Genomic DNA, 24,839 nt, shown 5'->3' with positions numbered 1-24,839 from the left:
ATATTATGCTTGAAGGCAGTCAGCATGAATATTGGCATTGTGGATAGCACTGAGGGTAGTCAGGCTTCAGAATTATTTTGAACAGCTGGTAAAATGCATGAGGTATGTCATGTAGGACTAGCTGTTTATATCCCTTATTGTACTCCAGAGACTTGCTGCCTAGACTCTGCAGGGTAGCTAAGTGGGCGCCCTCCTTCCTCAGTGTTTCGCTGATAGACCCACAACACCTCCCGAGCGTGCAGCAGTAAATCCTGGCGTCCTGGGCTCACCCTCTGAATGCCATTCACTCATTTTAATGACAAAATCTTGCTAACTGCAAAGGTTAGGCATTCGCCATGGAATTGCAGAACATCAGGACCGTAGTGTAATAGTCCATACATCGATAAGTAGTAGCACATGTAGATAAGATAGTAAATGCAGCTTATAGAAATGCACCGAGAAAGTGATGGAAGCAGAGACTCCCAATGGCTATACATAACCGGACGAGCAGCTGAATTACTGAGGCATGGATTATGGACTGATTAGTGGTAAATGGGATGCAAACTGACGAGTAGTCCACGGTCAGCTCATCCTTTTCCTGTGACCATTATGATTCATTTTCCAGGACTTAAATTCAGTAAGAGACACAACAGCTGAATGACCTCCTTTTCTAGTGTGTTAAGATACAAAGGATCTTTGTGGATTCAAGGCAAACGTTAATGGACCAGGCATAGGTAGAAAGTATTCACTCCTTTTGAAATGGCCTTCAGGTTTATCCCTTGCACTATCAAACAAAAACACTCCATAAATTAACAGATTAAACATGGAGCTATAAAACACTGGATGTATTTGAATTTTTCATGGTTACCAATGTGATATCTCTGGAGGCGGCAGCAGCACTCATATGAAGACTTGGTTGTCGTATGGAGCTGCTACAGTCTAAGGCCCGAGCAAACGTCCCAACAGACCTGCAAGAGATTGGAGTAGGGGAAGAAAACCCATTAGACATTGCACAAACTGCAAACAGCTATAACATTTTACCTTGAAAGGCACAACTTCATCCAAGCAAATAAATGAGGTCACGCAAAACATGAAGATCATTCCACTAGCCATGGGGCCATGCTTCAGGAATGCCGTTTCCCCCCCCTCGCTAAAACAATCAAATTAGTTGCATTCTTTACCGAGGGCAGCTAGAGGCCAAGTGAGAAACAATTGGATCTGTGGCTATATTTGATAATTATGACCTTTTACATTTTATGGCCAGAAAGAATTTTTCTTTCAGGATCCACGTTGACTGCCCCACAGAAGCAGCAGGAAGCCGAGTTTGTAAAAGGAGGCTTCTCTGCTCAAAGGCCACATGGTGTGCCAGCTTCCAAATGGCATTTTGATAAAGAATACCATCAATGAATGAATCTCGTGGTTGGCGATGACAAAGTCACGCCCCCACCCAAAATCTGAAGCTAAGTGGGCACAGACTCTTGCCGTAGACAGTAAAACTCCTGGTAGCAGGCATCTATGGGGATTGGTAGATGGCGGCTAAGCGATTGCTTGAGGTTGTGTGTTGCGTGGTTGGTGAACTAATGGTGAGGCACACCAATTTTAAACTTCCGTATTTTTAACCTACTGGTATTTATTTTCCGCAATTTTTTTGCTGGTTGCTTGAATTCCGGACAACGGGGGTTTTACTGCATTTATCAATTGAATGCCAACACCAGCACGCAGAAGTGCCAGTTCAATATTTAGTCACTAACAAAAAAGGTAGCGAAAGCTGGCCATTTGTCCCCTCGTACACACTGTGCTAATCAATAACCTTCATCAACTTATTGATGATTAAACCTCTTCTCAACTCTGTTCTGAATGGCTGCCACCAACCTTCCCACTGCGGGGGGAACATCATTCAAGCATTAACCCTATCAAGCCCCGTAAGAATTTTGTACAGTTCAGTGGATGACCCCTCCTTCTAAACTCATGCCTGTGTGAAACATGTCTGTTTTAATTATCTCTTTAAAAAAAAACTCCTTAAACAGGAAGCACTGACAAACAACATAAGCATATCCTTCCTCAGGTAGGAATCACTATAGCAGTCCCAAAAGAGCTCCATACAATTACACAAGGATCTCTTTACTCTCATAATCAAATCCTTCTGCACTAAAGACCAACATCCTATTGGATTCCTTTCTAATTGCTTGTTCAGTGATTCAAGTTTCTCTCCAAACACCAACATACTTCAATTTTATTTTTTAACTATAATTTCTCGTTTTCCTATTGAAGTAATGTCCTCTCATTATTTGCCCACATTTTAGCTTTCACGTTGTGACCCATTCCTTGTCCGTTTCCTTCTCGCAGCCTACTTGGCATGATGAGCAACCTCAGATACATGACACTTGGACCCTTGCCACACCAACAGAAGCACAGTGGGGTTATTAAGTAAAACTGGAGCTGCATCTCGAATCTTCAGCACCACCTCAGCGATGGTAAAAGGAGGGTGCCAGAAAATCTTTGGAGCTCACCGTGCAAGGACTAAAAACTGGTCTATCTGCCTGTCTGTCAGCGGACTGTCTGGGTCCCAGATTTTTATTTCAAGTTTTAACTGGTCTCTTTCGTCATCTTCATCTGAGGAAATAAAATATGAAAAATCACAAGTGAACATGAAATAGCACAAGACAGGTTCAGACACCAGATCAAATTTAGAAAATGCCAAAACTGCATTTAATTACATAGGGAATTTGGAAAAGACATCTCTTTGCTTGTTGTATAGCTGCAGATTATTTGTACAAGGAGAAATAAAACTGGAATACTTTTTATTCCCCAATGTGATTAGATGACAGCGCTGTCTGAACTACTGTAACGGCAGCGCTGCCGCTGGTTCAGACTTGCGGAGCACAGGGAATGGAGTTCCCAGAGCTCCCGTGGGGTCCAACCGCCCAGTTTGACTGCCGTCAGCTCCGTACAGGTTTTAAACAGCCTGCTAAAGGAACCAATGGTAGTTGTATTTAAAATCCGGTGAGTGCAGGGTCTGCACCCAAGATGGTGGCGCCTATGATGACCAGCAGCCACGAGGTCTTCCAGACTCTGGGAGAAGCAGAGGACTGGCACAGGACACCAGAAACCAGGGAGACAACCCACGGGAAGGTGATCACAGTGAAGAACACACAGGAGGCGGGCTGCTGGTGACTTGAGGTGAGGAACCCACGCAGGCTGCTGGAGTCTGCGGGCAAGGGATTCACAACAGGCTGTCGACTGGCTCGGAACCAGTATGCAAGAGGGTGCCGAGGGCGCTGAAGGGTTCATAATCGTGACCGAGGTTTGGATCTGGAGCTCGGGTTGGTGATGGTTTGGAATGGACTGTGGGAAACTCTCTTTTGCTTCTCTTTCTCTGACTGTAAGAGGCCCTTCAGGTAATCTGTCTACCTTAGAGCAGACAAAGGCAATTTTGTGTAATTTGACACTTTTTATTACATGACAATAAATTAAATCTTGAATTTTGAAGTGAATGTGCCTTTGACCTGCTTCAAGCTACAGTCTCTGGTTCCAAGTCAATAAACCATCTCACCTGCTAGCCACCTACTGGTACAAACACATTAATGCACTTGCTAAATGACTGAGTTAATCCCAGTTGAAAATCTTAGTCATATTGCAAAAACAGTAAATATAAGTTATGCTGCAACATGGAACTCTTTAATGTGTTGAACTTTTGCATCATCAATGCTTCGCCCAGTTCCATGGATAGAAGAGATTTGACTGCATTCAGGTGGGAAAACAATGAATAAAAGACAGAATGTGTCTAAACAGCTTTTATTGTAGGCCAACCAAGCCAAATTCACAAGAGAGTAAACTTTGTAGTCTTCTTTGGCTTGGCTTCGCGGATGAAGATTTATGGAGGGGGTAAAAAGTCCACGTCAGCTGCAGGCTCGTTTGTGGCTGACAAGTCCGATGCGGGACAGGCAGACACGATTGCAGCGGTTGCAAGGGAAAATTGGTTGGTTGGGGTTGGGTGTTGGGTTTTTCCTCCTTTGCCTTTTGTCAGTGAGGTGATTAAATTGAGACCATTCTTAAAATGGTTAAAAATTGATGATCTGAGCAAGGCAGTTGGAATGTACAATTTGATGAGTATAGAGAAAAAAAACATTCATTTCAGAAAAGTGCACGGAACATTATCTTACAATTAGAACTCAACCATTTAGCTGCAGAAAAAAGGAATCAACTGCAACGAGATAACGGAGTAAGTTAATTAAATAAAATTTATTAATTTCAATTTTAACATGAGCCACATCTATGAATTTATGAGAATTTGAATAACTCGTATGTTAACCTATTTCTTTGAAATATTCAAGGCCAATGTTGGGTATTAAGATGACCTAATTTTACTGAAGACAATAGACAATAGGTGCTGGAGTCGGCCAATTGGCCCTTCGAGCCACCACCGCCATTTATCGGATCATGGCTGATCTTTCCCTTTCAATAACCAATCCCAGCCTTGTCCCCATAACCCTCAACTCCCCTGCCCACAAGAGCCTTATCCAACTCTCTCTTAAATCTAACCAACGAATCCGCCCCCACTACCCTCTGTGGCAATGCATTCCACAGATCCACAACTCTCTGGGTAAAAAAAATTCTCCTCCTTTCGGTCTTAAATGGCCTTCCCTGTATTCTTAAACTATGCCCTCTAGTCCTAGTCTCTCCCATCATTGGGAACACGTGCTCTGATTTCACCCTGTCAAGATTGCTAGTTTTACTTCATAAATAAAACCGATCGAAGAAAAACAATAAAAATTTAGTTTCCCCCTGCGATGGCATGCAAGTGAGTGAGACTGAGATATGCAATAAAACACGGAAGTAGCTGAAGATTCATAACCAATGCTTCGGGCTTGAGCCCTTCATAAGGCATGAGCAAAATGTAGGCAGGTGCCCAAACAAAATGGTGGTGAAGGAAGGGGCAGGGGGTGGGAGCACAGTCCCACAAGCAGGAGGTAAGAAGTAATTAAGTCTGGGTGAGTTGATGGTCGTAGAGCTTAAGCAGAGCAGCAGGGAGCAGTGAGAGAGAATCCCACAAAACTCCCTTCGGAGAGCAAAGGAGAACATCTTTAGGAGAACTTCATCCTTCAAAGAGATTTTGCACTTGACAGAAGTAACAGACGAAAAATCTGCAGACACTGTGGTTGAAGTAAGAGCACAATGCTGGAGAAACTCAGCGGGTCTAACAGTGTCCTTTAGATAAAGATTCATGACCATTCGGACTTGAGCCCTTCATTAAGGTGTGATCAAAATGTAGGCAGATGTCTGAACAAAATGGTCAGGGGAAGGAGCACGAGACTGAAATGTGATCATGTACATATGAATACGAGACCAGCTAAATGTCAGGGGGCACGAGACTGAAATGTGATCATGTACATATGAATACGAGACCAGCTAAATGGTCAGGGGAAGGAGCACGAGACTGAAATGTGATCATGTACATATGAATACGAGACCAGCTAAATGGTCGGGGGAAGGAGCACGAGACTCAAATGTGATCATGTACATATGAATACGAGACCAGCTAAATGGTCAGGGGAAGGAGCATGAGACTGAAATGTGATCATGTACATATGAATACGAGACCAGCTAAATGGTCGGGGGAAGGAGCACGAGACTGAAATGTGATCATGTACATATGAATACGAGACCAGCTAAATGGCTATTCTTGCGCTAAAACATTGTTGTTGGGTTTCCCTTACCCCATTTGACCCTAAAGGCAAGCTAAAAGTAAAACTTTAAACTCCACTGAGAGTAAATGCAAAATTGAACTGTGTATTGTTGTACCTACCTTCTTTGAGTAGATCAGGGATATCCGCTTGGTACCTGGGACCAACGCGGATCTCCCCTTTATCCGCCAGTAGCGTTTTCTGTTGTGGATCATAAACTAGGCAATAAAAAAAAGAATCCTGAAAAGAAACAAAAGGAAAAGGTCACAGAGTGCAGGCGTCACATGATAATATCTTCCCTCTTGAATAAAGCTCATACCCTTCAACATTCTCTCTCCCTCCAGAGCAGAGAATGATCAAGGATCTCTAATCCTCTGTGACAAAACTTTCCTTGGCATGCTTCTTTTCCAGGGTAAGGGTGGGAGGCAAATATTAATGAGCTGCAGGCCCTTCAATCTTGGAATTAATGATTTCCAGAGTTCACAATCCTCTTTCAATAATCTAGAGGAATTCTTCTCAAATCCCAAGGGCCATTCCCTCAAAATGAACATTCTCCAATAGGTTCTATTAATCATGAACATTTTCACCAAATCCTAATGTTTAGCAAGGAATTATGTCAGTGGGTTGTTGTACATTCTAAAGTCTTTGAAATTGACTTTGAGGGAGGTAAATTAAATGAGCATTGAATTTTGAGTACACTACAAACAGATCAAGTCTATTTTCAAACATTCTTAATACACATTTACCAGTGTTTTTTTTTCATTTTTCCTTACCTTAACATTCTAAGAATTGTTTGTTTTAAGGACTAAAGTTTAACCATTTGGACTCCGGCTATTTTTAACATTTTATAATACAGGTACAGAATCTTTTATCCGTAACCCTTAGGAATCAGACACTTTTTGGAATTTTGAATTTTTCAGATAATCGAATAATAGTAACGGCGTTATGTTAAGTAATTGCACTGATTTCAGATTCGTGCAAAACAAACACACATTCCAACAAGAAGGGTCGCTGAACGGGGGGGGGTTTGCGGAGGACTATTGGCGGAAGTTGGGAGGTGTCAGGGACTGGCGGCCATCTGCATCCAAGAAGTCACCTCGGGCTCCTGGGCAGAAGTGGGATCTGTAGTCGGGGACCAGCGGCAATACACATCGAAGAAGTTGCTTCGGGCTCCCGGGCAGGAGCAGGGCCCTTGGGCTCCTGGCACATCTGACTGGTCGGAGCACTGGGACCAGGGTAGGTCACATCGGGTCATGTTTGGCGCCAAATGCATGCTTTGGTGTGCCGATGACATCCATGGAAAAAATGTTCTGTTTTGGAAGTTTCGGGTTTCAGAATTTTGGATAGAAGATTATATACTTTTATAGACTCCAGACTGGGTCAGTGGTAAACTACACAGCGAACCAGCAGGTAGTTGGGTACAAAATCAGTCCCAGAAAACAGGAAGACGGAAACCAAAGCGTTAAAAGACAAAACTGAACTCTGATTAAAATGGCTATTTACAAACAACTTCCTGGCACACATTTATTAAGTAATTAAGCTCTTTCCAATAAAAATAAGTAACTGGATGAACAAGTTAACTCTCATCCAAGGGTGATATCGGGTTAAGCTATTGTCATTGCTATCTGTGGAGCAATAGCAGAACTCTTAAAATCCTTCATGTGACAAATTTTGTGCTTCTTTGCAACAATCCCTTAACATCTGTCATCAAAAAACAGCCAGCTTACATAGTTATTGTATGATAGCTGCCACCTATTTCCAACTAGAGTCCACACATTAGAGCACATGTGCAGAAGCATAAAGTTTAGGCACACAAGCTTAAGGTCACTATGCATGTGTTCAATGTCAAATATAGGTGTGGCACAGAACAGACAGAGACCTCCACAAATGTTTGAGCTGTTGCAACTTCCTCCGAGAGAACGAGAAAAAGGAACAATGAATCTCACCTCTTTCTCCAGATAGGAAAAGACTGCTTCAGTTTCATTTAGCAGGGTCACACTGCATTTACCTCTGCAAGGAGACAAGGAGACAACTTTTTATATTGAAGACCACAAGAACAAAAATAAATTGTCAGGGTACAGTAATACCAGCCTTTGCTTAACCATCTGCGGGGGAAACTTCGCCGGGGGGGGGGGGGCTACAGTTGAGCAACATCTGTCTGTGGGAGAAAAAGAATGGTTGACATTTTGGGCCGAAACCCTTCACACCTTGACAAAGGGGTTTGGCCCAAAATGTTGGCCCCTCTCCCCCCCCCACCCCGCCACTGATGTTGCTCAATCAGTTGACTTCCTCTAGCAGACTGCACTTAGCTTCAAATTCTAGAAACTGCAGTGTGTCAACAATTTCCTTTCCCCTAGATCATTAATGGGCCAGTCAGATCAGTCAATACAACAAATTGAACCATACCCAAGTTATAAACATGCCATTAAAAGGAGATGTACTGTTTTCTAGGTATTGCCACAAGAATTTATGTTACGCTGCGATAACCATAATAATTATGTTAAAATGCTCGAAACCCACCAAGACCCCTGTATTATTAATCCCACCGCTCTTCTTGCTATGCGGTTACCATCTGCAAAGTGGTGACAGAAATATTTTCTGGTGGTGCCAGGATAGCTAAGCTTTGCACTGCACCTCCACACACTAAATCCAAGTCTAATAGACAATTTCATCTGGAATGGGTTAACCAGTGAGACAGATGACATGGATATGATTTCACAAATTACTTAGCAAATGATATAAATAAATGAAGGTTTTTATTTGTTACAGGGGATTCACATATAAATATATAGCTGCAACCGTGTCTGCCTGTCCCGCATCGGACTGGTCAGCCACAAACGAGCCTGCAGCTGACGTGGACTTTTACCCCCTCCAAAAATCTTCGTCCGCGAAGCCAAGCCAAAGATATAGCTTTGAAATGTAGTGACTTAAGAGGATGAAGGAGCCATTTACTCTTGGTGTTGAAATGGTAACATTAGCAAGATGCTACCAGAAGATCAGATCCAAATTCTGCAGTTGAATTTCATCTGGTCTCGAACAGCTACAGTAGGAGGCAGGGGGTTTGGACAGCAGAACGAGGCTTCAAGAACATCTCCTCAACTGATGTGGAGAGCCTGCGAGTGAGCACCAAATCAAAGGCTGAAGCATTTCCAACTATATTCACCAGAAATGCAAAAGAGACGAACCATCCTGTTTTCCTCTCGAGAGCCCCTCCATCATAGAAGCCAGTTGCCAGCCTATTTGATTCACACCTTATGATGCAAAGAATCAGTTGAGAGCACTGGATGCAGCAAAAGCTATTGGGACGTTCAATATTTTAGCTGCACAACTGAAGATTTGCCAGACACAACTCGTGGACCTCTACGCAAGTACAGTTACCAGATAGATGCCAGTGTTAACATTTGGAAATTGATGAGATTTGTCCTGTTTACAAAATATATCTCATCCAGTGTAACCTTTCCTTGGTATTGCATTGCTATGTACATTTAAAACCACATGCACTTCCAGCACAGAATTCAACTGTAATCTTACAATTTGAAGTATCAAAAGAAACCAGGGATATCACAAACAACAGATTCTTACCAAGGATACTATTAAACACAATGCAGTTTGGACAATGTCCAAACTGAAATTGCAACACAGGATAACATAGGTGCTAAACATCATGCGATGTTAAAGCTGTGTAATCTTGAAACCAACAGAAAAGTTTGAAGCGCAATTTAATTTAGCCAGAGGAGATAAACAGATAAAAAGGTTGACTTCCTTTTAAGGTCTCCAACCAATTTGACTCACTTAACATTTCATCAAGAATTAACTAAGAGCACAGGACACTGTATAGGCTATGGGACTGAGACAAAATCCCAGCCCTCCAAATCGCCATGCTATTTCAGTGCAGTTAAAACACAGCATTGTACCAAAAATTTCTCAAGAACAGCAGGACAAATCCACCTAACTGGTGCCCTCTTAATCAGAAAGAGAGAGATGGAGAGTATTCTTGTCAGTGCCATCAATCAGGACTTATTCATCAATAACCCACATATTGATGTTTCGTCTGACTTTCATCTGAACCTCCACATCACAGCCTTGGTGCAAGGATGAACCAGCTGATTTCCAGAAGTGGAGCAGGAATGATTGCCTTGATGAAGGGCTCAAGCCAGAAACGTTGGTTATGTACTTTATCTTTGCTATATAAAGTACACAGTTTGACCTGCTGAGTTTCTCCAGCCTCGTGTTTTTACAGAAATGATTGTTATTTTGATGTCATAGTGGTGTTAACCAAATGCAGCAGTGAAAACAACGATTGGCGTTTTCCAGTTGGGGAGAAATTAAGATGGTTGTGTTTGTCAGAGGTCAATCATTCCAGCCCCTGGATATCACTGCAATAATTTCGCAAGGTCTCAGGCTAACAATCTTGAGCTGTTTCTATAACCTTTCCTCCATGATAATGGTCAGATGCAAGGATAATTATATAACATTTAATTACATTCACAGCTCCTCAGAAAATGAAGCTCAAAAATACAAGAAGTTGGCCAACTATTCAATATGATCAGGAATGATATCACCCAGATCTCAATTCCTCATGTGTGCATTGCCCTGCGTTTCCTTGCCTTTAAAAAATGTAATCAACCACCTCTTTGAACACCTCCAATAATTTAGCACTTGAGAAACAATCCAGGTCTGCATGCAGCAAGATCTAGTAAAAACACACAGTAAATGCTGGAGGAACCCAGTCGGTCTCACAGCATCCATAGGAGGTAAAGATATATTACTGACGCTTCGGGCTTGAGCCCTCCTTCAAACAATAAGCAAAGGACAGGAAGGTGTCAGAATAAAGACTGAAGTCTGGTCAAGGGAGAGTCCAGGTCAATGTAAATTGGATATGATGAGGGGTGAGAAGTGATTTTGGCTGTGAAAGGAGACAAGGGAAAAAATAAGACAGAAGAGACAGAGAGACACAGACGGAGCTGGGGAAAGATCTCAACCAGCCATTCTCAACCTGGCCCCCTTTGGACTCTGCTCTAAGTTTATGGACACACTTCCCTATGATGCAGTCAAGTCTAGTTCTGTTCCACCCCCCCCCCCCCCCTCCCATACTCCTCTCCTACCGACTACATTTTATAATTTCAGTCCATGGGCCCCCTTATACATGCTATGGCCACCAGGAAGGACCTTATGGCCCCCATCAAGGACAGCAGATCTAGACACCATTCAGGCTCGAGATGATCCTTACCATACACAAGGATATACACAAGATCCAAATTCAAGCAGCAAGGTGCATGCATAGGGAATGAAGAAGGAGTCCCACCTCTTTGCCAAAGCTCTGAATATGACCTAAATTAACTGATATAAAAGTATTGCTTTTGGAAATGAAGTCCCCAAATGCCCGTATAATCACAATTTTATCTGACAAGATTGAAAATTAACATGCATCCCAAAAAGGAGCCCATGAAACAAGTTCCTGAAATTCGCTGCCCACAAAATTCTTACAAGGAGCCCAGTATGAGATAATGCTCCTGTCTCAAACAATTCAGAACACTTGGTTACAGAAAAGCTCAGAGGTGTGTGATGCTGGATCTGGGGTGGGGGGAGAAATTCTGCCGGAAGAATTCAGTGGGCCAAGCAACTGCCTAACGTCCTGAGTTTTAACAGCAGGTTAGACAACAGGCTCGCCAAGGCAAATAGCGCCTTTGGAAGACTACACAAAAGAGTCTGGAAAAACAACCAACTGAAAAACCTCACAAAGATAAACGTATACAGAGCCGTTGTCATACCCACATTCCTGTTCGGCTCCGAATCATGGGTCCTCTACCGGCATCACCTACGGCTCCTAGAACGCTTCCACCAGCGTTGTCTCCGCTCCATCCTCAACATTCATTGGAGCGCCTTCATCCCTAACGTCGAAGTACTCGAGATGGCAGAGGCCGACAGCATCGAGTCCACGCTGCTGAAGATCCAGCTGCGCTGGGTGGGTCACATCTCCAGAATGGAAGACCATCGCCTTCCCAAGATAGTGTTATATGGCGAGCTCTCCACTGGCCACCGTGACAGAGGTGCACCAAAGAAGAGGTACAAGGACTGCCTAAAGAAATCTCTTGGTGCCTGCCACATTGACCACCGCCAGTGGGCTGATCTCGCCTCCAACCGTGCATCTTGGCACCTCACAGTTCGGCGGGCAGCAACCTCCTTTGAAGAAGACCGCAGAGCCCACCTCACTGACAAAAGACAAAGGAGGAAAAACCCAACACCCAACCCCAACCAAGCAATTTTCCCCTGCAACCGTTGCAACCGTGTCTGCCTGTCCCGCATCGGACTTGTCAGCCACAAACGAGCCTGCAGCTGACGTGGACATACCCCTCCATAACTCTTCATCCGCGAAGCCAAGCCAAGAGAGAGATATATTTGGGGCAGAAAAGCAAAAATTGGTTGAACTGGACTATAACATCCAATGGTGCGCAAAGTTCCCCCACATGATTGCCATTAGAAACTCATTTTCTGTTGAGTTAGGCAAAAAGGTCACTCTTGAAATTTTTGCTATCTACCAGATCTGTAGAAAGAACTCACTCTTGCAGTTGTCAACTACCATATATGCCAGCGTACAAGACATTACATGAAATGTTCACCTCAAAACCTGGGGTCATCTTATACACCAAGTATAAAATCAGAATGAGAATTTATCGTCAGGAACAAGTCATAAAATTTGGTGTTTTGTGGCAGCGTCACAGGACAAACATTCATATTATTACCATCTTACAACATTACTACATTAAAAAAAACAATATTAGTGCATGAAAAGATAGACAGTGTCTTTGGTTCATTGATTATTCTGGAATCTGATGGCAGTGGGGAAGAAGCTGTCCTTGTGCCGCTGTGTACACGTCTTTAGGCTCCTGTACCTTTTTGTTGATGGTAGCAGAGTGAAGAGGACCTGGCCTGGCCTGGGTGGTGGGGGTTTTTGAGGATAGAAGCCACTTTGTTTAAGACACAGCCTCTGTTAAGAATCCGAACCATAACAGCGAAGTCTCAGTGCTCCCCTACACCAAGGATAAAATCCGAACCTTAACAGCGAAGTCTCAGTGCTCCCCTACACCAAGGATAAAATCCGAACCTTAACAGCGAAGTCTCAGTGCTCCCCCACACCAAGGATAAAATCCGAACCTTAACAGCGAAGTCTCAGTGCTCCCCTACACCAAGGATAAAATCTGAACCTTAACAGCGAAGTCTCAGTGCTCCCCTACACCAAGGATAAAATCCGAACCTTAACAGCGAAGTCTCAGTGCTCCCCCACACCAAGGATAAAATCTGAACCTTAACAGCGAAGTCTCAGTGCTCCCCCCACGCCAAGGATAAAATCTGAACCTTAACAGCGAAGTCTCAGTGCTCTTCCACGCCAAGGATAAAATCCGAACCTTAACAGCGAAGTCTCAGTGCTCCCCCACGCCAAGGATAAAATCCGAACCTTAATAGCGAAGTTTCAGTGCTCCTCCACGCCAAGGATAAAATCTGAACCTTAACAGTGAAGTCTCAGTGCTCTTCCACGCCAAGGATAAAATCTGAACCTTAATGACAAAGTTTTGGCTTATACAGCGATTATAAAAACATTTTAGGTGGAAATTTGGGGCCATCTTATTTGCTGGTATGTACGTTATTTTGTGATCAAATGTTGACTTTCCTCCTGCAAGTGGAAAGGACAAAAGTGACTGGGGCCTCCTGAGCTTAAAACCAAACCTTCTCAATACCATTTCCACAAGGGACTGCGTTGTTGACAAATCAGATACACTCATTACGATTGTACAATTGCTTCTCGGCTCTGACTTAATTGTCTTCAATGATGGAAATCACTCGAGAGAGTAAAACAGTGGGTCCACGCTTCACATAGTGTGGCCCCTCATGTCCAACTTGTGCTGCAGTTCAAGTTGTGTTCCAGTGGCAGACTTTAATGAGCACATCTGAAGACCACCAATGCTGTACCAGAGGGTAATAGATTTCAGTCTTGACTCAGTTAAGCACATTTTGCCTTTTACTTAAAGGTAGAAGCTGCCACACCAGAATTTCTGCCAACAATATGATGCTACATTTAAGTTCTCCTCTCAGAAGGTGGAATGCAGGACATGTTCATGAACAGACTGGCAAGGTTTGGAATTTTGCTTACCGTATGTGCGTTGCAGGTAAAGACTCGAGTTGGCGAGACAGAAACAGTTCTCGATGTTTCAACTGATGTTGCTGTTTTTCTGTCAGCTGCTGTGGATCATCTGCGTCTGCGTCTGCGTCTGCGTCCTCCTCCAGATCTTCTGCAGTTAAAATAAAAGGTGACATCAACATGAAAGAAATAAAGTGCATTTACATTGTGCACCACCAAGAAATTGAGAGAGTACATGATTAACTGTGATTTTACTCAAGGTTAAAACAAATCCAGCCCTGCCCTGAAACCAAGGAGACTTCTTGAAAGTGTTTCGCAATCACATACTGTTCACACCTGATGAAAATGCCAAAGGAAGATACTTTAGGGCCGAGAAACTGAGGCAAGAGCAAGCCTCAGTAATGTTGTCACTCACCTGCTCACTACCCATCCCTCACTCCTGCCTGGTTTTATCCATCTGACATTCTTCTCCTCTGCTTGGTGCACCAATCATCCACTGACCCGCCTCACTCCTCTCCCTCTCCTCTTTATACTGTTAATGTCACTTTCAGTCTTTACACAGGGTCTGAAACTGGCGTCATCCAATTCTCATTCCCCTCCCTCACCCCACAGAGGCTACTTGACCCACTGAGTTCTTCCGGCAATTTGTTTTGTTCCTTTTTCCCTTGATCATTAATTTTTTTGGATTAAATCTATTCAAATTCCTCAAATATATAATACCACACATACAGTTGCAGGATAGCTCATGTGGGAAAGAGATGAAAGAAATGGGCTGCCTTTAGAGAAGGAGGATATTTATGCACAGTTAAGTGCATTTTCATGGAGATCTAATTCCTGCTGTACCTAATTTTGGTCCATGTTAATATTCTGTGTTGGTAAATATGGAGCAGACTTCCGAAGCTCAGTTCACATTTCCACCATTTCATGCACAATATCATGCTTTCTTGGTTTTGATTTTCTGCTGGGAATAGTTTTCCATTGCTACTTCAACTAACCTTGTAACATTTAAACCCAGTAACCTGTTCAATATTTAACCCTCTGAATTCAAGGAATACAAGCCATGTTCAGGCCATCCTCTCCATAACTTAACCCCCTCAAATCAGCATCATTCTGGTGACCAAGAAATAGTGTATTTATCAAATGAAAGACAACTTCCTAATATTCGTAAACCTTTTGTTAATAGTGCAATTTTAATTTGAGCAGTAAAAATATTGATTGGAAAAGTTTGTGATGTAGAAGATTAAGGAAAATGCAGCTGTAGCCAACAGCCTCCTACAAAAAGCAAACAGACCCACAGGTCCAGCTTGTGCATGATGAACAGCGTTCCCTCCTGCTTTCATCCCAGTTGCCTGTACCAGGTCCATACCCCTCCCATCCATTAAGTTATCCATATCTATTATTCATGCCAACCAGTTGTAGTCACAACATGAAAGAAATAAAGTACATTTACATTGTGCGCCACCAACAAGAAATTGAGAGAGTACGTGATTAACTGTGATTTTACTCAAGGTTAAAACAAATCCAGCGCTTCCTTAAACTGTGAATCTTTATTCCTATTAAAAGATGGGCTACAAGAAAGACTGATAGAAAACAGTTTTGTGTTCCCCTTTGAACCAGCCTGCATCAGTCAAGACAAAGTAATTAAAGAAGCACACAGAATGCCGTGGTACTTATGATGGTGGTGGGAAACTCGAGGACAACTGGGAACATTTGGATGAGATGGAATTTTTTTTAAACTGAGTTCTTAAATGTGTGCCTGCATCACAAAGTTTTTCAAACACCATGTGAATGTGAATAGAAAAGTTTAGATTATTACAAAAGATGGAGGGGAACTGACAGGAAGAAAGGACAGCAGCTGCAAAGATCCAGAAGGACTACCCATCGGAGTCCAACCACTATGTTGCAACTTACTTCAGAAGTGCCACAAATTTTCCACAGATTTTAACAAGAACAGAATCAGGTTACACACTTTCCTATCATAGATGCACTGTCGTTTTTGCAGATCCAACATGAAAATGTAACTTTCTGGTTTGGAATGAAAGAAAACGGTCACCAGAAATGCAACTTTATCGTTGGACATTCAGAATAAACCGCCTACACATAAACCACTAAGTGCCGAGAAAGCTGACAATTTACTCACCAGTTTTAGGCAGCGTTTCTTGTGGAACATCTGGGACTTCAGCCGGTAGTGATGGATCACAATTATCCAACTCCTGACCTGAACATATCAGTAAGAAATGAACGATTAACAAAAGATGAAACACTTCGCTTTGTCTCCCATTTACATGAATTCTGGTCTTGCATTTTATTATATTCAAAGTTTATGTGGTGCACTTTGCCTCAAAAGTGGAAGTAATTCCAAAGTGGCAGTTTCAAATGGATCAATCCATTAAAAGGAAGTAGCCCATTCTGCTAGTCTAGGTGTCAAAACAAAAACATCATACCAAGTGGATAACCCATGAAGCACTTCCATACATGGGAAGGAGTAATAAAATAGTTCCCACCAGCTCTCATTGGGGTTAGCATATGAGGAGAGATTGAAATTTCTGGGACTATACTCACTTGAACTCAGAAGAATGAGAGGGGATCTTATAGAAACACATAAAATTATGAAAGGAATAGATAAGATAGAGGTGGGTAAGTTGGTTCCATTGGTAAGAGAGACCAGAACTAGGCGACATAGCCTCAAGATTCAGGGGAGAAGATTTAAGATGAAGAAGAGGAGGAACTGCTTTTCCCAGAGGGTGGTGAATCTGTGGAATTCACTGCCATTGAAACAGTGGCGGCAACCCCAGTTGGGTAGATTTTTACATAGTAGGAAAATTAAGGGATATGGGGAAAAGGCAGGTAGGAGGAGATGAGCCCAACATCAGATCAGCCATGATCTCACGGCGGAGTAGGCCCTATGGGCCAGACGGCCAACTCCTGCTCCTATTTCTGATGTTCCTATATAAGCTTAGTGGTGCCGTCATTCACTCATCTCTTTAGTTGCTAAACTGTAAACTCGCTTTCCACAAAAGGCAAAGATAGTTTTGTCAGGTGTCATGCAGTTTTTAACCTGCCAGAGATCAAACCACCCCTGCCACACTGGCTGGAAAACTGTCAGCTCTTTCTCTGAAAGATTAGACATTACCACGTGATCTCTGCCCGAGCAAATCAAAGGGAACTTCAGAACAACAAAATAAGCTTCTGCTCCCAGTTTTGTTTGCAATTCATAAAATAATTGGAATTATTAAGCAATGAAGAAAATCAGAGAAAAACTTTCATTTACACACCCTCTATTACCTCAAGACATCAAGATGCTTTACGGCTAATCAACCACATTACAGCGAATCCGGCATTGTCTGTAAAAAGTTTGTATGTTCTCCCCATGTCTACAGGGGTTTCCTCCAGGTGCTCCAGTTCCCTCCCACCCTTGAAAACATATGGGTGCTGTAGGTAAAGTGGACAGCATATGCTAGTCGATCAGAAGGGCCTATTACCGTGCCTTAGGTCTAAAATTTAATTAAAAAAAAAAAATTGCAGTCCACTTCAGTAGAGAGAGAAAAAAAATGACCAGAGCTGCTTTAGCAATGGTGTTACAGGGACAAATGTTGTCTAAGAATTCGCTCTTCAGCATAGGTCAAACAAGATGATGGAGTCTCCACAATTTAACATAGTGCCTTAAAGAGGACATCTACACCTACCTATATTACTCCCTGAAGTATTTGGAGTAGAATATAAACTGAGAAAGAATAAAGAATTCCAATGAGTCAAGTGACAAGTGGAGTTAGGTCATAAATTAGATCAGCCATGATCGTATTGAATGGCGGAGCAGGCTCGATGGGCCTTTTTTTGGCCCCCTCCTGTTCCTACTCCCTATGTTCCTATGACACTTCCATTAAAATAGGGTATATGGTTTAAAAGGCGTTCTTTGTTCAAAATATTTGTATTTATTCCTTTATTGTACAACCTCAGAAACCTGGCACTATTTGGCCTACATTACCAAAAGACAAGTGAAATTTGCGATAATGTTCATCGCACTGAAATAAAATGGCTTAAACCAAGCAAATCTTTTGTTCAAACCATCAAGAAAAAAAAAACAATTTCGGTGATAGGTTTGATGCAGTAAATAGCAAAATGAAACATTGATAGAAAAACAATGCAGAGATGCACATTAAAAATTACAATAGAAAATTGCAAAAATCAAATTTGCCCAGTAAACTAAAATAGGCAGTAACAATTCCTAGTGTAATTTAAATTTAAAATTATGAAGCCTTTCTTGTTGTACAGAGACAGACAATGAGAAGTAGCAGCATCCAAATGAGGGAAACCATGGTTAAATCCAAGCCTATTAAAGCAGTGTGAATCATTCAAGAATTCCTCAGAAACCAGGCTAAAGGAGTGTTGAATACTTAAATCAATAGAATCCATTAAAAATCCATGTCATCTTTGATAGAGGACCAGGAAAGATCCACAAAATGATAGCTGACAAGAAACCTGCTGCTTTGTGGCCCCAAGGCAAATAGTGCATCACATGACCCTGTCCTGCAGAAATCATTAATCCGCAGATGAGTAGATGTGGCAGAAAATTTATATCATGGCCTTTGTTAAAGAAACACCAATGTACACAACCTGGAAGCCTGTTATCCCTTGGTTAAACTCTGTAGGATACAACAGTAATTGTGGCATGGTCTTCCTACACTGTGTCTCAGCTTCCACATTTATGCATTTTCTCCCCTTCACATTTGTAAAATGTTTCCAGAACAAAATTAATTTCCACATCCAGAGCTACGATTCCATACCCTATCCCTCTTCCAGAGGTTCATACAATTCTCACTACCACCTGCTGCAGCACAAGCCCAAGGAAAATGATCCCTTCCCGAATAGTTTCAACTGCTTCACCACGACTAGTGTTGAGAATATGTATTAGAACCAGCTAGAATAGGAGGTGCCCTTAAGTGATGGTGTAGCTCCGACTGAAGCCTGATCAGTACTTGTACCTTCACTCTTGTAAGACCACAGCTACAGTACTATATGCCACATGATACTACAGATGCACTAGCATTGGACACCACGAAGCATTAAGTTAATGACCCCAGACTTCATTATTTAAGTTACAAAGAGAAACTACACAAGTGCAAGATAAAACCTTCAGCATTGGAAGGTTATGAGTTATACTTAAAGGCACAAAAAATAGGAGTGGATCATATAGCTCCTCCATTCAAAAAAAGCACACGATTGTTTATTTCAACAGGCAGACAGGTTGGTGAAGGTGCTTGGCGCACTTGCCTTCATTAGTCACTGCACTGAATACAGGAGGTGGCAGATAATGGTCCAATAGTAAAGACATGAGCGAGACCACACTTGGGAGTATTGTGTGCAGTTGTCCAGCTAAAGGAAAGGGTCATTAAACTGGAAAAAAACCGGACACTGCAGGATTTGGGATCTGAAACTGAAGACAATCTGCAGGAGGTACCCACTGGGTCGAGCGGCAGCAGTAGGGGAAAAGGAACGGTCAAGAAAGTATCATGAACAAAAGAGAAAAATACTGAAATTCCTTTAGTGAGTGAATCTTTGAGTTCACTGCTGTCAAGGTGATAGCCTTGACTTTGCGACGCAACCTTCTTCTGCGTAACTAAGTATACAGTGCAATACTATCATCTTTGTGTGAGAAATGAAATAAAGGTCCACATTGGAAACACCTTGGGACTATGTGGAGCATATTTGCTTCAATGTAGGAGAGCAAAGAGCACCAGGGAAAGAAAGTCATGGCATGGTTAGCTTATCGTAAAAAGCATATTGATTACTGAACAGCAGTGGTATTACAGTAGAGCATTTTATACAGCATATTCCATTCCACAATTCAAATGGAAAAAAATCACATCAGGCACAGCCTGTAGGACTTGTTTTCTCTCCTAGCATTCTCTCCCTTCTGCCCAGCTTAGATGCCTTTGCCATTCTTTGCCGGTAACATTAACTTTATCACCTTTCACACTACCTAATAAAAAGTGAATATTCATCAGTCTTCTAATGGCATTAATTATTAGCTATTTTAAGATTTAAAAATCAGCCAATTTAAAATGATAACATTTAAAAATGTCAACTTAACATCCTTGTCTCTTTTGCAGGAAGCCTCCTGCCATCCCTAATAAGCAAAAAAAAAATTAATTCTACACATTGATGATTAATCCACTGGTCTACATGCAGATATTGCCCCCAAAACATTACAAATTGACTGCAAGAAGGATCCAGCAATGAAAACTTACTCGCATGTTTGTCTGCTAGTCCAATAAGGGTGCTTGGTATATCTCGTCTTCTATAGAAACAAACCACTTTTGCTTCAACATTGCCGTTCGCAGTCTGAAAATGGTGAAAAACAAATTCACGTTAATTCGAAAATAATTGCTAAATTCTAGCAAGATGACATGTTTTCAATGGAGAAGGTTGAACAGAATTTGATTGTGGAAATATTTCACACGTATATCTACCATCGATTTCCATCACCTGTGAGGCATCAACAACTTCTTTTAATTGGAGAAATTCTACAGGAGTCGCTGTACTGGAGGTGGAACAGCTCCCTGCTCCTCGAGAGAATTTCAAGTCATTGCCATTGATACAAGTCCTATACTCACCAGCATTTTGGATTCTGTTTCAACTGAAGGAACATCAAACTGTACAAATCCTTACAGGTGGAAATCAGAGACGTCTGATAATGCTTTCCAAATATCCTGATACTCCCCATTTACCAAACAACCATGATGCTCCAACACCCCAACATATTTGATTTTCTCGACCATATCAGATCTAGACAATGATACCAGGACAACTTGTCGACTAGTTTTAGGGAAGAAGCAGCGACTCAACCAACCTCATTCTTCTCTGCCAAACTGAACTTGCAGTAAAAGTCAACAGCTCCTCCACTGACTCTACCCTTTTCATTATGTGTGCTTTGCCTTCTCACTGGTTTTAATTTTCCTCAGTCTCCTTTCTCAATGTCCTTATATTAATGGTTTCAGGGAATTCTTCCCCTTGATGGCGATCCCATCTGGTGACTTTCATCAATATTCCCCTGAATTCCTATCCTTCCCACATGTCCACATTGTTAATTTGAGGTTTCTCTCAACGAGACTCCCAGCTCCACCCTTACACAATCTCTGATCAAGTGGTCAGATTTCTCATTTAATATCCTATTTTCTAAGTGGATAAAGCTAGAAGCTAGACAAGTACGCAGGGAAAGGGTCTTACATTCATACAATGCCTTTCACTACCCTGGATCCTCTCAGCACTTCACAGTCAATTATTTTTGACATGCAGTTACCAGAAAATTTAAGGGCAAGAAACTGGTAGAATTAGCAAAATAATTTTGTGAAATCATTTTAACCAATAAAAGCAGCCCAGAAAAAAGACAATGAAATCAAAAGGGAATTGAATGGTGGAGAACAGATTGTAACCCTTAATTATTGCAAATCAATTAGAAACCAGGTTTCAGGTAAAGCTGCCATTTTCTCTAGTTAAACACTGAAAAGGCTGGTTCACAATTCCAAACTCCTCCCAGGCTGAACCCACATGTTATCAAATGTATATCTTTTATCACAAATATGACTATTTTCAATTCCACTGATATCACCTGCTACGGCCTTAGCTCAGCCAATTAAATCTATTTCATGCCATGTCCAGATTTATCTCCTGCCATCTTGCCATTTCTACTCTCCAAGTACAACATCCAAAACCGTGCTAACTGCACTTTAGGCTTGTGTCAGTCACCATCATCCTTGCTAACCTGGAATGATTCTCAGAAACCCAATTTAAATCCTCCTGACTAATGGTACAAATTACAAGCGATGGAACAGTGGCACAGCATTCGACATGGCTGCTGTACAGCACAGGTCCAGCTACCAGGGTTTGATCCTGACCTTGGGTGTCATCTTGTGTGGGATTTCATGTTCTTACTTTGAATATACGAGTTTTCTCCAGCTGTTCGAGTGTCTTCTCACCTCCCAATGATGTGCAGGTAGATTCAATGTCAATTGTAAATTTAGTGTGGATGAGTGGCAGTAAAAAATGGGGAGGCTACTAAAGCAGGAGAAAGCACAAGGAAATAAGTGGGGGAAAGGGGATGAAGGGAATTGTTCAGATCGAGCACTTCAGACTTATCACTGAATTATTCAAAGTAACTCTTTCCGTCTGCATCATGTTCAATGTTTTATTCCCCACCTCCCCCCCCCCCCACCGCATTTTATTTTCTCTGTGAGTGAAAGACGCACCTCGCTGGACTACGGCCCTCGTGAAGCAGTCAGGTTTAAATTTTAAATTAAAATAAATGAAATTCAAATTTCCATCCTTCTCCCCTGTATCTGAATGGAATTGAACTAGACAGTGTACAATTTGGAGTTACATTTGCACCAGCCATTCCCAGCATCTTCAAGGCTGCCGATTACCACATTGAATTACATGGTTATTACATCTTCTTCTGAAATTTTCACCCACCACCTTCTTGTCACCCCAAAATATCACCATTTTATCTGCTGTACACCCCTCTGTCATCCAAAATTCTGCCCTTGACATCCCAACTATCAGTAGCCCATTCACTCAGCACCCCTGTGCACACTAACCCCTGTTGGCTTGTGGTTAAACGACATCTACATATTAGAATTCTTATCCTTGTTTTCAGTCTATTGTAGCCACGCACTACTCAAAAGAAGACAACACACATGTAGTGTAGTCAGGTTAAGCTCTGTGTTTTATTAGGGCTCAGGCCCGACTTTTATACTTGCACTGTTCCCACCATGGCCCCCTTTGGCTGACACCGCAACATGCATCACAAAAGCAGGTTTCCCACACACAGGTACTTACTTGCATGACAATGTTCTTCTTCCCCTTGCGCTGTTCCTGTCTGTTGGTTGTGCAGTAAGGCCAGCACCATTTTGGGGGTCACTGGTCTTCAAGCTGCTCTTGACGTTCACCCACCGGTTTGCTTGTTGGGGCCAGTGCCGCTGCACTCTCCCTTCGGAGCACCTGCTCAATTGCCGCAGCGGCAAGCTGTCACATGACCGCCCCACCCCAGAACTGCCGGTATTGTCCTTGTTATTGTCTTGGTGCCCAGAGGCAAAGTCTCTACAACTTTCAGTGGCCTGCCTCTTGGTATAGTGCTGGAATCTTGACCAGTCGTGCCAAGTACAGGTGTGACCAGGCGTGCCAGGTCCAGGTGTGACCAGGCGTGCCAGGTCCAGGTGTGCCAGCTTCAGCCTGTCTGTGTCTTCGACCTCCGTCTTGCCTCTGACCTCCAGCTCGATTACGGCCCCGTCGTTGCGGATTACCCAGAATGGACCCTCGAATGGCCTCTGACAATGTGGACCCCTGCGAATGAAAACATACCCACAGTCCTGCAGGTCTTTGGGTATGTTGGTCCTCGCATATCCATGCCTGGAAGGTGGAATGGATGCCAAGTTGCTGTCTCTTTCCCTTAGCCTACTGAGGAATGCTGCAGTAGTCCTGTCCACCTGGGAATGGTACAAATTCCCCTGGGATCACCAGTGGAGCTCCATAGAGGAGTTCAGCCAAAGCGGTGTTGAGGTCCTCTTTGGGTGCCATACAAATGCACAACAGAGCCCATGGTAGCTAGTCTAAACCGTTGGGTCCTTGGAGTCTGGTTATGAGTGTGATTTTGAGGTGCCTGTGGAAGCGCTCCACCAACTGTGGGTGGTAAGCTGTTATGTGATGCAGCTGGGCATCCTACAGGTTGGTGAGGTCAGACCACAGACTGGAAGTGAACTGGGCACCATCTGTCGGATATGATGTGTGACAGTAACCCGAACAGTGCCTCAGGATGTGATGAGAGCCCTGGCACACGAGGTTTTGGACATGTCTGCCAGCAGGACTGCTTCTGACCACCTTGTGAAACAGTTGACCCTCATGAACGGATAGCAGAAACCATGGGATACTGGCAAGGGTCCTACTATGTCCACATGGATGTTGTCGAACCTTCATTCTGCAGGTTCAAAGTGCTGAGGTGGGATCTTGGTATGCTGCTGTACCTTGGTTGTTTGGCACTGTGTGCACAGCTTCGCCCACCCACTGACCTGCTTCCACAATCCATGCCACACGTATTTGCTGGCCACCAGCTGGTTCTGATGGATGGGTGAGCCTGTCCGTGGATGGAGTCAAAAGCCTGTAATCTCCAAGCCGCTGGAGATTACACTTGACCAGTGACCACATTGCACATGAGGGTGGTGTTACCTGGGCCGACTGGGATGTCCTGGGGTTACAGTCCCGATATGGCAGTCCTTTATTGGGGCATTTCCATCTTTCTGCTGTGCTCTGACAGTGCAACAAAGTCCACTTCCCTTGATAGCGCGTGGATACATGTTCTGGAAAGTGCATCGGCCACCGTGTTGTCCTTGCCAGAGACATGCCTTACATCTGTGTGGTATTCCAAGATGCAAGATAGGTGTCGTTGTTGGCGAGCATTAAAATGTTTAATTCTTACCAAAGAAATGCTGGCCGCCACCGATCCCCAACACATCCCAATGTCCATTGATCCTCGAGGAGGCTTCCCGGGCCAGTGGCGAGTTGGTGGGCTTCTGTCCCCCCAGAGCTCCTGACACCAGAGTCCCGACTCCAATTTCTCCCCTAGGCCTACCACATACGCACACCGAGAAGTCAAGTTTACGTATGCGGTAGTAGGTCAAGGGGAGGGTTCAGAGCCAGCATTGGGAACTCCAGTGTGCCAAAGAGGGAGGGGATGAGGAACAGAGCCTGTGGATCCTTGTTAATTGCTGCTGCTCTTCAAAAGCAGTGTTCCATATATATTTTATCGCTGGTGGGAAGAGTCTGGTGGCCCCTACACCTCTCTCCTGCTGGTAGCAGCGAGAATAGGGCCTGTAGATCCTTGTTGATTGCTGCTGCTCTTCGAAAGCAGCGTTCCATATAGATTTTATCGATGGTGGGTGCGAGTCTGGTGGCCCCTGCACCTCTCTCCTGCTGGCAGCAGTGAGAACAGGGCCTGTGGATCCTGGTGGTCCCTGTACCTCTCTCCTGCTGGCAGCAGTGAGAACAGG

General features: G+C 43.2%; 1 protein-coding gene across 8 annotated transcripts in view; it reads right to left on the bottom strand.

Moving 5' to 3' along the window:
• LOC138748536 (metastasis-associated protein MTA1-like) overlaps window positions 1-24,839 on the bottom strand; it is a 102,172-nt gene that overhangs the window by 48,359 nt on the left and 28,974 nt on the right. For all 8 annotated transcript variants that reach the window (XM_069908909.1, XM_069908910.1, XM_069908912.1 and 5 more), the window contains 7 exons: window positions 20,049-20,142; window positions 15,941-16,018; window positions 13,813-13,951; window positions 7,610-7,673; window positions 5,786-5,903; window positions 2,490-2,592; window positions 848-947 (listed from right to left, as the gene is read on the bottom strand). In XM_069908909.1, coding sequence (XP_069765010.1) covers window positions 848-947; window positions 2,490-2,592; window positions 5,786-5,903; window positions 7,610-7,673; window positions 13,813-13,951; window positions 15,941-16,018; window positions 20,049-20,142 — 696 coding nt within the window. The remainder of the gene's footprint in view (window positions 1-847; window positions 948-2,489; window positions 2,593-5,785; window positions 5,904-7,609; window positions 7,674-13,812; window positions 13,952-15,940; window positions 16,019-20,048; window positions 20,143-24,839) is intronic.

The sequence above is a fragment of the Narcine bancroftii genome, chromosome 13 (genome assembly GCF_036971445.1).
Source record: "Narcine bancroftii isolate sNarBan1 chromosome 13, sNarBan1.hap1, whole genome shotgun sequence".
Taxonomy (NCBI): domain Eukaryota; kingdom Metazoa; phylum Chordata; class Chondrichthyes; order Torpediniformes; family Narcinidae; genus Narcine; species Narcine bancroftii.
The sequence above is the reverse complement of the archived record's forward strand: the minus strand, read 5'-3'. Positions and strand labels throughout refer to the sequence as shown.